The sequence below is a fragment of the Melanotaenia boesemani genome, chromosome 6 (genome assembly GCF_017639745.1).
Source record: "Melanotaenia boesemani isolate fMelBoe1 chromosome 6, fMelBoe1.pri, whole genome shotgun sequence".
NCBI lineage: Eukaryota > Metazoa > Chordata > Actinopteri > Atheriniformes > Melanotaeniidae > Melanotaenia > Melanotaenia boesemani.
Window position 1 is genome coordinate 24,137,486 of NC_055687.1, and position 16,778 is coordinate 24,154,263.

At 37.0% G+C, this 16,778-nt stretch overlaps 1 protein-coding gene across 2 annotated transcripts in view; it reads right to left on the minus strand.

Annotated features, from left to right (window-relative positions):
- Positions 1-16,778, minus strand: part of LOC121641160 (F-actin-uncapping protein LRRC16A-like) — a 68,745-nt gene that overhangs the window by 21,123 nt on the left and 30,844 nt on the right. For both annotated transcript variants that reach the window (XM_041987128.1, XM_041987127.1), the window contains exons 4-13: positions 12,285-12,344; positions 10,768-10,889; positions 9,481-9,578; positions 9,172-9,242; positions 8,946-9,019; positions 8,667-8,742; positions 3,491-3,579; positions 3,130-3,224; positions 1,971-2,057; positions 643-746 (exon numbers count right to left, since the gene is read on the minus strand). In XM_041987128.1, coding sequence (XP_041843062.1) covers positions 643-746; positions 1,971-2,057; positions 3,130-3,224; positions 3,491-3,579; positions 8,667-8,742; positions 8,946-9,019; positions 9,172-9,242; positions 9,481-9,578; positions 10,768-10,889; positions 12,285-12,344 — 876 coding nt within the window. The remainder of the gene's footprint in view (positions 1-642; positions 747-1,970; positions 2,058-3,129; positions 3,225-3,490; positions 3,580-8,666; positions 8,743-8,945; positions 9,020-9,171; positions 9,243-9,480; positions 9,579-10,767; positions 10,890-12,284; positions 12,345-16,778) is intronic.

Here is a 16,778-nt window from a genome sequence, read left to right on the forward strand (position 1 = left end):
TTTTGCTTTTTATCTCATAGTGATTATAGAAGTTGCTTTTACAGTTCATCCATCAGACATGAACCTGGGGCCTCCTATCAGATAGTCATCTGATACACCTCTCAATCTGCAGGCTAATCAACTGCATATATCCTATACAGACAGCAAGGTGTCAATTTTCTTATCTAACTCAGTAAAAAAGGCACTAGGTTAGATTTTATGAAAACATTTCCTCCCTCAAACAAATCTCACTTCCTGTTAATGCTGCAATAAATGATAATAATGTGTGGCTGCACAATAAAATACAATAAAACAGTGATGGGTGTGATGGATGTGTGGTCACTAAGTAAACAGTTTTATCCGTCATGCTCACGGGAACTTCCTTAAAAAATTCCCACCAAGTGACACGTAACAGACAAAAAAAAAAAAAAAAAAACATCAGTCATTTCTACTAGCTTTAAGATGCATTACAAACTGTGTTTGTATAAAAGGATGGTGTGGGGGAAAAAATCCACTGACCTTTTTGTTCCAATTGCCAATGCACTGTTACTTTGTTACTTTTTATTTTGATGAACTTTAGAAAAAGGTTTGTGCTTACTTCTTGTCATTTAAATTACCAAGGAGCACCCCACCTTTTTAATACAGCAACAGTACTGCATATACCTGCATGTCGTCTCCTCTGAGCATATTCCCTGAGAGGTCCAGATGGACTAGGCTGCTGGGGATGGACGGGTTGGCACTCAGTGACTGGCAAAGGCTATTCACCCCTAAAAGACACACACACAGAAATCCACAGACACACATTGTCAGCATTATCACAACCTTCAAATCTCCACTTGATGTTCTGACAGCACATTGAAGGAAATGGCAGAGGAAATGAGCAGCGGGTGAAGACAGACAAAAAAAACACAGGATCAGAATATAAAGTAATAGAGTCTTTTCTGTGGTTTTGTAAATATAATGCTCTGACGTTGGCATTACCAAGCTTTTGTATGAGCCTTTCTCCCTTTTATATCATAAAAATATATTAAAAATAAACAGAACAGTATGATCACAGATATAACAAGCTCTAAACACTGTGAAGTGCTTTAATTTATTTATTTATTTTTATCAGTATTCATTTGAGAGGGCAGAGATCTAAGCCTATGGTTGTGGTTTCTGCACCACAGTGTGCAACCTAAAACTGACATACAGTGCAAACAACCATTGATCTGTATTATGGGCATCACATGACAGTTAACTGACATTTTTACACTGATAAAACCTGACCTGTCTGCCTGTAACTTACAACAAAACTGCAATTAAAAAAAAAAAAAAGAAAAAATCCCTCAATCCTTTGGGGACATAGGTCATGGATTGAGCCTTCAGCAAGACGGTCATGGTTCAGGTTAAGGACCACAAGCGCTTTCGAACACACACCGCAGAATATAATAGCTCTTTATTGATTGTCTGAAAGCAGAACATGTTTGCAGTGAGTCCCAACAGGCTGTGTCTGTGCTGGATGGGTGCTGATATGTTTACCTTGGATTGGAACCAAGAACAAATTTAATCTGTAAGTAAATGTTCACAACAGCCTCTTTTTTTTTTTATCTAGGAAGCATGACAAAGTAGCTTCAAATCTTCTGCAGGTTTTCTCAATAAAAAGAAAATCTACCTTCATATATTTCCAAACGACTGGAGAACAGCACATATGCAAATTACAACAGACTTGGTAAACACATTCATTCTTTCACTGCCTTTCTGAGCCAATGTTAATGGAGCAATAATTAAGTTTCACTGCGTGCCAGCTGTAGCTGCAATCAGACTAATGGAAGATATGAATTGTATCTGCTTGTTGGGGAGCATGTAAATGTAAAACGGCAACAACAAAAGCTGGCTGATAACATAACGAAGTTATTTATTGGCTTAATCAAACCATTAGCTTTTTTGCAAAATTGCAAATGTTCTTTTTTATTGCATCATTGCCCCATTTCCCCCCAGACAACACATACCTTTGGGTGATAGTGAGGTTCTGGAAAAGTTTAAATGCTTGAGCCCCACACGGAGTTTGGCAAACTGAGCACCTAAGGAGGAAACACCTGCAGCAAGAGATAGAAAATGTGTAATGACCTTCCAGATGCTAGTTCATAGTCCTGCTGCAGCTTCTTTTGTTAACAGCATTAATCTCTTCAGGGACTTTTGCATTTTTCATGAGAAGAACTTTACTCCAAACAGGTATTGTTCAACTTTACATGAGTTTATGGTTTAACATCACAAAGGCTTTATTTCCCCTTTATTAAAATCTGGCTTTACGTTAAAATGTGGTTTACAGTATGCATGGATATTATAAGCCCTGTTTAAAATAAAAACATTGAACTAAATCAGTATTTCTCAAAATGATTAGACTGCTTTTCTATACGCTGTTTAGTTTAGGATGAACATGCAGCATAATCAGATATAATCACTAATAATGAGATGGTATAATTTTATAAAACTGCATCAAATCACCAATATATATGTGGTTGTGGTTTCTCTTGTATAGTAATAACATAATTTTTATTATTACAGATAAACCAGGGAGTGAAGAGCAATCTGTTGCATGGCCACACGTGACTGCCTATATACTTGGCGGTGTGTATCTTTAATTCATGTGTCCCGGATAGACTTAGAGGCCTTAGGAGAAAGGTGATGAAATATTAAACTGTTTGCTTACACTGCACTATAACAAGTTAGCTACCAAACAATACGCATATGCATATGTGACAAAATGTAGAAAAAAAACACTAGTTAATTGTGTAACTTTTTAACAGTTGAGAAACAGTATTTAGTTTTCCAGTTTTACTTGTCCCCTGCCTGGATGTGTCATAGGGAGAGGATATTTCCAACTATTTATCCATCTGTTTCTTGAATTAGTCCGTCACGTCTATATGTTGTTAGAGGAGGTCTGCCTCCTGAGTTTTTGGTTCTGTTACTCTAACAAAGGAAGTGCATTTGAAAATGTACTGGAAGCAAGAGTGGCATGGCAAAATATTCCTCACCAAGCAATTACAGTGCAGTAAACACTGTTGGATGTAAAAAAACACCAAAACAGTGAATAAAGACAGAACTCGGTTCTAAGAGAACTGGAAATCATGATGAAAACATTAGAGCTGATCACAGCAGCCTTTATACCTCGGTCCTCCAGTGGGTTGTTGGCAAGATTAATGGTGGTGAGTCCTGAGCTGGGGTTGTGGGCCAGGGCGGCAGCTAGCTTCTGGGCAAATTCCCTGCAGGTTGTGAAAATATGTTTTTTATGGCCAATGTACAACAGACAGAATCTTCATAAATGGTTTAACATCACGAATATTTCTCTCCTGTCACAGCAGTACAAAAAGCTACATAAGAACTATCATTAGGACTAACATAGTACTCATTTTTAAACGAATGAAAACAATATTAATTAAATAAGTATAATGTCATACATTATATATACATTTTAAATACATTTTAAATACAACAAAACTAAACAAAGCTTAGCTATGCATTGTTTTACGTTTTGAGTCCAGCATTGTCCAAAACCAACTCTTCCAGCCGACTGGATCGAGACACCACCCGAAGAATCTGCTCACACACATCTGCAGACTAAAAGACACACACAAGGAAGGTAGCCTTCTTCTTGCAATTAGCAAAACAAATTATGGTCAGTTTTTATATTATAAGGGTTATTATCTGCAGGAAAAAAATATAATGTTATAAATTAAAAAGAATGCGCTATACATTCTGGGTGTTCCTCTTTCGTTTGGTGTGTTATGCAGTTATTTTGTACATGTAAAGTATCTTGGAGTTTCACATCCCCATAAGCTATTTGCTCCTACGCCAGGCATGACTCCTGAACAACCTGAAGTGATTCATTTGCAGTCCTGGTTTTCTTCTACTACTTATCTACTTCACCATGTGACACGATTGCACAGTGCATGCCTAACAAGACTAGTTCTGCACATTGTAAACAGAGAACGAGCAGATTGCACTCCATTTTGTAGCCAATCAGCTGACAAACCAGAGCAGATTTGTATTTCCAGAAGGAGAGCATTTAGGAGTAACATTTAAAGCTGCTCAGTACATCTCATCATGCTGGTTTATTGAAATAGCTCTGCTTACCAAATTTGATCCAAAGCATTAAAAATAAGCTAAAGTAGCTCAGCAAAACCTCATACTGAACATTCTATGTCACAGGAATACCACAGGAATTCACAATGATTATATGCATTCCTATGCAAAGTGACTCCAGAAAGATGTTTATGCTAATTAAAACTGTGCTGTCAACTGTACATATAAAAATATTGCATAAAGGGGAATTCTCTGTATGCTACCTTAACACTATTCACAACACTATATATTATTACATATATTTATTACATTATTAGTATAATATATATGGAGAGATGGAAGAGAAAAGATTTGGCACACTTTAGAGGGAGAAAATAGTTATACTTCTATGGTCTCAACACCACAGGAGACATAACCGGGAGAGCAAAGGCACTCATATTTCAGCAAAATTAAAAATGCAATAGATGAAGGCCCCACCTAGATGTTCACTGACCCACTTCACTATGTGCTGCATCATACCCAAACATGAACAGCAGACATCAAAACAAATTTACTTTGCATTGTTACAGAGTCACAGTTAATCCCCAATTATATGCAGTGACTCGGACCACAGTTTCCTTTATGATAACAGAACTTTACAGGAACATTGTGTCGTCAATAACCACGAATAATAACATTACTGCAACAAGGACTGTTTCTGTTATCCTGCAGCCTGAGTTTGACCAAAACAGTAGAGGCATTGTCCAACGTATCTCAGCAGCACGGAGGAGAGAAAGAAGGGAGTAAAGGAGATAATGGAAAGAGAGAGACAATGACAGGAAAACACAGAAGAAAAGGGCTACTGTTCACAATCATTACTAACACAATTTAAGAGTATTAAAGAAGAGGAATAAGAAAGATGGAGTGCAGAGAGGGATGACATAGGAGAGAAAAAGAAGATGTGAGAGTAGTGAGGGCTGGAGAAGAGTAAAACAGCAGAGAAGGGAGTTGCAGTATAGCAGAAGGGCACAAAACACACACAAAGAAGTCTGTATTTTCTACAGCAGTCACAATGACACTGCTGGAGACAGCGCAGTGACTGTCAGCATGCGTATTGTACCATTTACTACTTATCAAATAAAAGCTCTGTCATGCTGTGCTGCTCTGACCCTACATTCTGATGAAAATATCACACGCTTTTACACATGAGTTCACATGTGTGCTGTGTGGTCATGAGGTGATCAGAGGGCTTGTCGTCTTATCACTGCCGTCCTCATCTTTGTCTCCTTCCTCAGTTTTGGCTCAGCATCTTGATTCGACCACAAGACAAACAGCCTGATTGAACTGAGGACGAGCAGTGTAATCCCTTCCTGGGAAAGCCTGCTGTGTGTGAGAGTGTGTGAATCTGTGTGTTATATTATCCAGTCTGATGTACTGAGAGCTGCCTTATCTTTGTGATAGAGGTGGTTTGACTGTAATGAGGGGATTGAGGCTTGTGAATTTAGTGTTGCACATCTCCTTATCAGCCACATTTTCATTCCTCTTCTTGTTCCTAACACTGTTTAATGTAACGGATTAAAGCTTCAGCAGCACAGATGCAATATTTCGTGTTGTTTGACTATGTTATCTTTGAGTTCAACTTTTGCGTGTCTACTGGTTCATTTCTCAGGTTTGACATTTTCAGTTTGTTTTTATTCTGTCTCCTTTTCAGGCTTCGTTGCGTAAATCTGATTTGTCTTTCCTGATACCTTCTGACTTGTTTCCTTATTTATTTGGCATCCCTCCCTTTCTCTCTGACCTCTGGTCTGACCTCGTCGCTTGTCTCTCTGCTCTGTCATCACTTTCACCCTGTGCTTTTGTATTGTACTTTCAGACTTGCTTTTGTTTCCACTGGCACAAGACTCAAAAACAATTTAAATTCACGCTCCAAGATCACATTCTAGTAGCTTTTGTTTGTCCAGCTTTTAAAAATCCTGCGAAATACAACTCTACAAGTCATACACTGAATGCTAAAGTAACAAACTAGGACAAAACAAGCTTAGGATGGTACACAAAAACAGAATAAACACAGCGGACTTAGACAGCACATGTGCCTGCAACAGCATTTGTGTTTAAATCTGGACATGGCATGGTGAGGGACTGGATTTTTAAATTTTAATATAAAAGGAATACTCTGTGATGGAGCAGTGAGGTAATTGTTTGGACTGAGGAAGCTAAGTGTGGTAATTGGTGAGACTGAGCAAAGCCTTGAGATGCAGAGTTGGTAATGGAGTGCTGCAGGGGGCAACAGCCCAAGACATTGAGCCCCTTTGTCTCGTTTGGATTAGGAGTCTTATCACACAAGAACACTGGACTGATCCTCAGTCAAAAGACTGGAGGGGGGGACTGAGAAAAGGGGCAAATATTCTGTAAAGGCCAACAGATCCGGCTGTACGTCCCGTCAGTCAAGGTAGAAGGAAAAGATGCCCGCACTCATGTATAGAATGGGAATATAACGTTTTAATGTGCACTAAAAAGTGAGAGAAATACCAGATATGAGAAAGATAACATAGTCCAACCAAATAATAAGTGTTGACTTTTAATTAGGAACCAATTATATACTAGGATAACACAGTAATTTAATGCAATCGTACAATCTCCTCATTAAAAGAATGATGATAACCAGTAAATTTAAACATCAATATAATTTTAAGCCATGTGGCCCCAAGGATAGTGTTGGAGTGTTGGCTCAAAGTTTTTAATTTGTCCAGTAGTTAGGGTAATATCCAAAGATATAAAAAAATCTGGCATTCCTATTAGCTGTGTGAGGTAGAGTATCACAGAGTAATCAGTGTTACTGGAGAGTCTTATCTTCCTAATACAGTAATTTTCCATATTTTTGCTTAATCAGTTAGTGTCTGAACATTTGGGAAACAGATGGGGATTTGACGGATAAACAGAAAGGCAGACACAAAGAACTCAGTCTTTTTTTTTATTAGAGCCCATGTGAAACTAGATTTTTGTGGCCAATGCAGATACACATTTTAATAGACTATACACTATATTAATTGGGTTGCTCCTCTTTGTCTATGACATTGTTCATTTATTTTCCTGTAACCTATCATAAAAATGTGTTAGCAGTTTACTGTGAAGACACAGCTTGTCTAGCCATGCCATCTGTTCAGAAGAGATGTGCATGCTCCTGATGGACACACTATGTCATGATGCCAACTAGAGCTGCAAAACTAATAGGATTTTGATTGTGATCACGATTTTGGTGGCCACAATGAAATTAACCTGATTGTCAACGATATTTACATTCAAAATGCGAGCTCTGCTGCATGCATCTCTGACCACACATATTCTCAACCAGTAGTCTGCCAACCACCAGGGGGCGAACGCAAGGCCGAAGCGCCATTAAGCTGCCTAAAAAACAAGGGCGCAAACCTTTTACAGCAGGCAGCTAGTTGTCGCTATATTTGCAAGTTTTCAATCACCTCTAGCAACTTATTTTCAAAAAAGCAACTAGTGACAAATCTAGCAACTTTTTCTGGTGATATTGGAGAATTTTAGAGACTGACGTGAAAGAGCGTATAGTTTACTCTTCAATGAGGACTGGGTGCTCCGACCCCTCCCCCGTCCAAAGCAGTCAGAAGAGGCTTGTTGCTCACGCGGCAGAGCTGCATTCATGACCAGGCTGAAAATGAAACGTACATAACTGCTGGTGGCTGTTCCCGCACTGGCTTACCATCAGATGTTAATGTTTATTAATGAAGAGTGTGGAAATAAATATTTAAAAAGTTAAAAGTGTTGTGACATGTTGCACTTAATAAAATTAAACCTAAAAAACAAATATTGACTTTTTTTTTTTTTGCTGTTCTAAATATTTTTACGTTGTCTTTTCATCAATTTTTGCCTTTCCCACAACATCCCTCTCCATAGTAACATCCATTTCAACTATACTAGTGATGGGATGTTCGGCTCTTTCCAGAGAGCCGGCTCTTTTGGCTCTTAAATTAGCGTCTTTTGTAGCCCCATAATTTATATTAACTTCTCAAAAATGAATGGTAAATGTATTTTTTTGCATTATTTATAATCTATTCTAATTTAAAGTTTCATTTTTCACTAAAAATTGTTGTTTATATACATAGTTTATAATTGGTGCAATAAAAGTACATATTTTTCCAAACACGGTGATCATGATAACAATACTGATCAAAATAATCGTGATTATTATTTTGGTCATAATCGTGCAGCCCTAATGCCAACTTAAAATGACCTAAAGCGGAATTTTCAACATTTCCAAGTGGCTTTGTATAGTATAATAAAAACACTGATAGTAGGACAGCAGCAGACAAAGCAAAAACAACTGCAGCAGTTCTACAGCAGTGCAGCATAGAAATAAAGAGCTGCCTTAAACAAGTAAAGGAATATGATTAAATCTGGGAGCTTTACAGCAGAAAACTAATACTATTTACTTTTTAATTAGTAAAATGATAAAACTGTACAAAGGTTTGAAATCCTAAAAGTATATAGGAACTACTGGGATGAAAACAGAGGCCGAAAGAATAAGAAAAAAAAAAGTTTCTAATATATTTGATCCAATCTTGATAAGTGAAATGAGGATACACTCTTCATAATATTTAAATCTGACAGGTACTGACCAGTTTATAATCTTTGGTAGAGAGCTTGGTGAACCACTGGTTGAACTCCAGGACTGCAATTATAGCGACAAGATCCCTGCAGACGTGGAGGAGAAAGGTCAGAGCTGCCAGAGGTGGGAACATCAGCACATTTACTTTCAAAATAAATCAAGTAACACATATAATGCTCTTCTTTTCTTTAAGTTTGTACAATTTAAACATCTTATCTATACACTTTGAAGGTTTACATGTTGCTGCTGTGCTCTAGTAATATTAAAGAAAATCTTTGCCAACATTCACCTGTTTTCCAAATGGCTGAAGTCCTGGAGGTTGAGCTCTCTCGTGTCTTGCGTTAGATAGATGGTGTCAACATCCTGGAGGAGAAATGATTAATATACATACAGTGTTGTGGCTATTGTATTTATCAAAGGATTGGACGCAGTTTTATGTATCCGGCCAACAGTACTGAACTGGCATCTGCTGTGCAACTGCACACAAGAATGGAAAGAATGGATTTAATGCTTACCCACTGCACCTCTTCTCTGTAAGGCAACCCCAACGAGTCACACACACATCTGTACATCTGAGAAAACCCACCTACACACAGAGACAGTTAGAAAGAATCAAACATTAATAAAAAAATAAAAAATAAATAAAAATCACAAAGTCCTACACAAGCTGGACTGACTGGCATAATAAAAAATTATGATTAATCTAGCCAGATAAAACTACAATATCAGCAGCTGCACTACACTGACTTTACATAAAAACTTAGATTTTTTCCCCCAACATTAGGATGTAGAGGCACACAGTAATTAAAGTCCCAGGTTCCTACCACAGGGTCCAGGTTCGGCAGGTTTGTTGTTCTCCCACAGAGTCTGCAGAGAGGCCAGCCTATCTGGAGGCTCAATGGAGAGCTTCTTCATCACTTTACTAAGGAGGGAAAACAGGAGAAATGTTTAGTCATCCTATTTCTATATTATTCATTTCATGCCACAGGCAACACAAAGTGCTTTACATGATTAAAAACATGTATGTATATAAAACAAAACAAAGTGGGAATAAATAATAACAGAAACACTCACCAAAATATTTCACACAGCCACACGAATGCACACACACACGCCAAGCAGCCTTCCCTCCCCATTCTATACAAACATGATTCTCTTATTTCTGTCTCGAACTGAATGTTATTATAAAATATAAATAAAAGGAAAGGAAGCTGCTGTGAGCTGCAGGGTTCCTCAGTTATTAAATATGCAACTAATTCCGTTTAATTTAACATTATTAGTGACTAAATTCAGCACAAAAAGAAAAAAAAAAACTTTAGCCTCTTGATCAAAACTTTGTCCTGATTCCTAGGGCTGGGCGATAGGAACAAAATCTTATATCTAGATATTTTTCACCTGAATCACGATATACGATATATATCTCAATATTTATATATATATATATATATATATATATATATATATATATATATATTTTTTTTTTTTTTTTTGTCAAGTAACCAAAGAGACAGTTCTAATTTACAGCCTTCAGTGCTAAATATACTTTTATTAAAGATCAGCAGCAAATGTGAATTAAAACAGCTGACTGAAATTAAATACCTTTACATTAAATACTCCTAAAACAAAATAAATTAAAAATACTTTTCAATGACCATAACTAAAATACAGCTGTGTAAAATGCAAAAAAAAAAGATGCTTTTAACTCAAAACAAGCTATCTCGATATAAACAATATTCCCTCCTTCTATACTGCGTCTGATAAAGTCTCGATATATTTGAAAATCTCGATATGTTGCCCAGCCCTACTGATTACACATCAAATTTATAAAAATAATGATTTTACATCTCTGAATGTGACTCATATCTGTACTCTAATACATATCTGTACTTTCAGGTATATTTAGTTTGTTCCATTTTATAAAATGCAGTGTGTTTTGCTGTGATCAGTAACCTCTGACTTATAGACATAATGTCAAAATGTGTGTCCTTAACAAAGATGTAACACCAGGGTACTGCATATGGATGAATTCAAATCTGTAATATGAATGGTAAATTTAAATGTCAGTCAACTCCCAAAGAGAGCGTCCTGTGATGCATACAGAATATACTGACCTTGGTGGTAAACCAGGACATATCCTCTGCAAACAGTTTCCTATGTGAGCCACCACTTCATTTACCTCCTCTGTTGAGGGCAGCTTCAGAGAGAAGGAACTACGCTCATACTCTACAAAGAGCTGAAAGGAGACATTGACATTTACTGATCCATGCTACTGTCAGTGGACACACCCACATGTGCTCTCTTAGCTAAGATAGTCACATGTTTTAATTGTTTCTTACTGTATATCAATATTATACAATATATTATCAATATATTGTACATCCGGCTCCCTTCTCCTCATTTCATATGCCACCTTTTCATATTACGTACCATTAGAGGTATTATTATCTCTATTAATCTCTTCAAATTTTCACCAATGAAAAAGCAAAAATAGGTTTTTGGAGTGTACTATAAATTTTACTTTTCGGATCCTTCATGCTTGCCACACTTTTCCTTTAGAAGGTTATTAAATCCTTTTTGGCAAAAATGTTCAAGCTCAAATCATTCTGGAGGGGAGGCATCAGTGCAGAACCATTCTCTGCTGGATTCAGGTCTGCAGTCTGGCTGCAGACTTGATATCTGGCAAACACCATCCATCCAGTTTGACAGGATTTGAGCACCAAGCATCAACAATGCAAAACTCACAGCTCCCCCCTCATCCCTGAGGCCTTTTTGGGTGTCAACATACAATGTGGCCCACCTGCCAAGTTATGAGGGAGGCAGGTGTCAGCCTCACTGAAATCACTTTCAAGTGTGGTCAGTCTCTACTAATAAAGAATGCTTAATTTTAAAAAAAAGTGTTAAAAATTGAATAAAATAAAATATCCCAGGCTTGTTTGTTTATTCTAATAATAATAATAATGTTATTCCGATGATGTCAAGTCAATAAATTAGGCACTAGCAAACTAATTAAATTAGAGAAGTCCACATGAGTTTCTGAATACTTTAATGGGATTTTTCAGCCTTTAATTTTACTAAACAATTAAAAAAATAGCCTAAATATGTTAAAATGTATCATGTTGGAAAAGCTCTAAAAAATGTCCATTTTCCATTGAACATATCTATTGAATCTAACAGTTTATAGTACCTGAAAGTACCAGAATCAAATACATCTATCTGCTGAACCACACTTATATCCCACATCTCTGTCTGTAAAGAAAAGCAAATATTTATTGCTCTAATCAAGACGGGTTAATAATTTCAGTGGTGACAAAACTTGTACCAATACTAATGTAAAGTGATATACAGTATGGCCTTAAGTCAAGGTATTAAAAAAATAGCTGATTTAAAAAGCTGGAATTACTCAAAAGAGGCTGTGAAGAATCTGTTGTGATTCCAGGTTATGGTGTGATTAAGCATAACTCATGTCAGGGGTGCTAGAACATGACTTATCAGTGGCAGCTTCAGGTCAACACTTGTGAAAGTAGAACATTTGAAATGTTTATCATTGTAAGAAAAAAAATAATAAGTTACACATCCTAAAATATATACCATTTATTATTTTCAACTTCCAGAGAGCAAGGTAGTATACCTGTGTTGGCTTGTTGCAAGCAATTCCCTGGATTTCCAGATAATTAAAGGAATGCTCTACCTAGAAAATAAGCACAGAAGTCATATTAAAGGTTGTCCTGCCCCACTAAGCAACAACCATCAAGCATACTGTAGGGACAATGAAAGAGATATTACTGCTTATTACAGGACACAATGCTTCTGGTAGAGGTTACATTACCTCCAAGAGTGAATCACAAATAACTGTGTTATAGAGTCACAGCCTGTCTAAGGAATGTATGACTTTTCCATAATTAACAGGTTGGCTTCTTTCTCAGGACTATCACACACGTACTTGTTTTTTTTTTTTTTCACAGAAAAAACAAACACATGCTGTAGCTCAAACAAAGACTGCTGTACCAGATGTAGTCATTTCCTTCTTCGCTTCATACCTGCCTATTTGTGAGTATTTCATTTCCACCAGCTGATTTTTGGCAAATAGTCACATAACACAGCAGTTAAGACAATCAAGATTTCTAGTAATTTATCTCTGTTCATGATTGACTTTGTAAACTAAAACAGGATTTTTCTTCATGTAGATGAGCTGTTCAAATCAAACAGAAAAGTCTCACGTTCCACATTTTTCCACATCTGTTTCAACAGGGCATTTTAGGACAAAGAAAACAAAGAAAAGCTGTGGCTCATCCTCTCAAGCCTCTAAAAAAAAATAAAAAAAAGGATTATTTTATGAGACATTTGTTTGTACTCCTGTGCATACAAATGACTAGAACATAATGAGACCAGTTTTCCTCTTCTTGTTGCTGTCTCAGAAACAGGGTAGTGCCTGAGGGCAGGCCAGGCAGCGAGGCCAGACTACTCCAGGTGGGTGCTGAGTTTCTGAGGCTTGGCTCAGAGATGAGAGGGGGAGGATAAGCATAAGTCTGTCTACTGTCTACAGAGTGTGGGCGTGTGGGTGTGTGTAATGTGTTGTGCTGTCAGTAACGTTTGTGGCAACTCACAATAAGAATATGAAACAGAGTAAACGGCCACACTCAATGATTTTCAATATTCCAGTGAGTTATAATGATTATGTATATATATATATATATATAAAAAAACAAATTAGTTTAATAACGCCTTGAGTGAGGAAATAAAAGCTAGGTTAATGACAAATGGTTTTGATTAAATAAGAAAGCAGACATAATCAGCAGGAAACACAAAGAAGCTGCAGATCAAAGAATAGGTTAATAATTTTTACACCCAATTCTTAGAAAGAAAAAGTTTATTTAGCTTCTTTGTTGTCAACATGACCAGAAGTTTAAAAGTGGTGTATTTTCCAATCAAAAAGTTCTTTTTCAACTACTTTCTAATGCAGTTGTCCTCAAAATAAATGCTCCTATACATACACAATTGATCGGGTTATATAGTTTTTACATTTAGCATCAACGTGTAGTTAGAGGACTGCGTCTGTCTGGTGGCAAACATCATAGAATCTTACGTAAATCCTCAGATGATGAAACATACGTAAATCTGACCATTGCAGACCTTTCCTTTCTCATGGATGCAGAAAGTTGAAAACGCTAGCTTAACAACAGCTGCATGGACTAATGATAGCACCAGTGGGATTAAGTCTCGGTATTCTGATATATCCTAATAATGTCTGTCTGAATGTCAGAAGACAACGTTATCAAAGCAAACTGATGGCAAAGACACGTTATTCTTTATTTTCCTGGAGAAACACTAAGAGGACCTGACACCTTCCCTTCCCTTGAAGAAGTCATGCAAAACCTCCTGCACCAAAACCTTTTACAGCTCTATGTATTCTGTTCATGTCTGTGAGGTTCTTACTTGTCTAGTTTTTTTTTTGTTTTGTTTTTTTTTTACTTTATCTATGCAAGTTCAACTAATTGAGACCTGTCCATAGCCTGGCCTTAATAGAGCCACCATATTTCCTGCAGTTGGGAAGCACTGACTGTAATAATAGCTGTTTTATGGACTAAAGTGATAGCTGCCTGTTAGGTTAGTCCAGAAGGTTTTATTCTGATTATTGTTACTTGGCTAGATGTTAGGCTGTATAACTTTCCCTCACTTTTTTGTACAGTAACTCAGGAATCAAAGTTCAAAGTTCAAAAGTTCAAAGTTCTTTATTTGCCATTTGTACATAAAACCAGAAAAGTCAAGGTACATTGGAATTCTTGTGCAGGGCTCTTTCAGAGTCACAGTTTAAGTAGTAGGATGAATCAAGAATAAGTGAACACTGTACGCATTAGAAAATAAACTATAATAAAAAAAATGTATAAATACAAAAAATATAAAATAAAATATAGTATGTAGCCATACTATTATACACTATACAGCGCTGTACAAGAGCAGAAGGTAGTGTGAGATAGAGGAGTGGGTAGGGGGAGAATATTGCACATGAAATTCTCAAACAACTGACCAACTGAACACTGATCAGAAGAACTGCCCATTATACAGGAGGGGATATAAAAGACATCATCCTGTTTCACAGGTGATGATAGTGCAGGTCAGATATTGCACATGCACATGTAATTTCTTAAATAAACATGAATAAAAACCATTTTAAAAGTAGTTTAGCTAAAGAGTGAATGAATGTCATTCATGTAAAAAGTAGAACCTTATTAAGGTAGAAACACTAAACAGTCTGGATATCAACCAAAAAGTTGCTCTTGAATATTTAAATTGAATAGATGTGTAGGCTCATGCAGCACAGAGTCAAAATATCCAGTTTGATGGAAGTCAATGAGTTTTATTGATGCTGCCATTAAAAGCAAAATTCTGAACCAACTGAAGTTCATGTGGTAATAAATTTGAGCTCTGACCAATGGCTAAAGTATCATGCTGGGAGGTGTATGGAGGAACCAAATGCTGTTCACTCAGCGTTCAATCATTCGTTCAGTGTCCATCTGCCAGTGTCCAGTCATGCACCTACAACTGTTTAATTTAGATATAATGGTTTTTACTTTAAGGGCTACCAACCAGCTACATATTTATGCTAAAGCAGGTTGCATTACATAATGACTACAGTATATTATATGCTGGGTGTTTAAGTTTTGAAAAGTGTGACATGTTTCATGTTTTCTTTAAGTTATTTAGAATTTTGGCTTTAATCAGACAAAAACAAGAGACTATACATAGAAAAACAGACAAAGAGAGGAGATATGAATGGATTAATTTGTGTGTGAGAGAGAGCATGTGTGCAAGCTTCAGAAGAAACACCGACAGACAGTTAGACCCCGCAGCTTATCGAGAGCAGCCAAACAATCAATTGGGGAGATACGCAAAGGAAAAGCAACTGACAGGAGCATAAAAAGAGCTAGAGGGAATTTCAGCTGTAAATAGACAACAGTGTTTAGCTGAGAGTTTCCGTCTACTACAACAATACTTCACTACTAAAGCTCTGGGCTCCCTTCACAAGATTAATACAGAATAATGACAAAGCACTTTCATATATCTAAGATAAAGTAGATGAGAAAATAGTTTAAACTAGATTCAGAAAAAAGTAACAGCTTTAAATCAACAGCTTTTAGCTCAAAACTAGAAGCCTGCAGATGATGAAGATGGGATGTGATCATGGGTCAGAGAGCAACAGCTAAACATCCCTTGCAACTGACTCATCTCAAGTATGATATAAATTTAACAGCAAGAAATAAGTTGACTGTCAGCATTTATCTGTAAGCATCATGCACAAATAATCCACCAGAACAGCAGCACAGTGGAAATGATGGATACATAAAATTGCAACATGCCTCTACCACAGTATAAACTATAGGGTGGTTCTTTTGAGATAAAAACCATAAGCTTCAGACACTGATCGTCCCTGCTGACATTTGGCAAAGTGGTGAGTTGGGGAGGAAAGCAGAGAAAAGGGGCAACAAAGAGGGGCAGTGAGGAAAGGATAGAGAGCAATCTGGACTGTTTAGAAAGAAGGGGAAGGTTAGTTTGAGAAAGCTGAATAAAATGTCCTTTAGGAAAGCAAAGAGAGAATAGATGGTCTGTGGCTGTAATCTGGCTAAGAGGAGAAAAAGATAAAGGTTTATTGCAACAGAAACACTTGTCTCCCCAGAGATCAGGGATTGACCCAGAAAAGAATGAAGTGGAAAAAGAGACTGACAGACTGCACTGTGGGTTGTAAAAGGAGGTTGAGAACTTTATCAAGATATAAACTAATACTGAACCTGTGGCACAAAACACTTACATGTGATGTCATCTAAATTTGCGTCAAACTGACTACTGTTCACAACCCCTCCCCCTCCAGTAACAGTGTATATCCTTTCAACAATCAATTACAGCGTCCCTGGATAATTATACTGTCTAGAAACCACACAGCCATCTAAAAGCTTTTTTAGCCTCATTTTGAGCCACAATTGACAAAAATCTTTGGAATCAGGCTGATGTTGAGACCAGTGACAGTGCAATGGCTGCCCCCAAAAATGTAAGTGCTTGCTTTAGGCACTGACAGTCTCAGACTGGTTCGTGGCTAAACACAGAAATGTCTGTGTTTAGCCACAGAAAT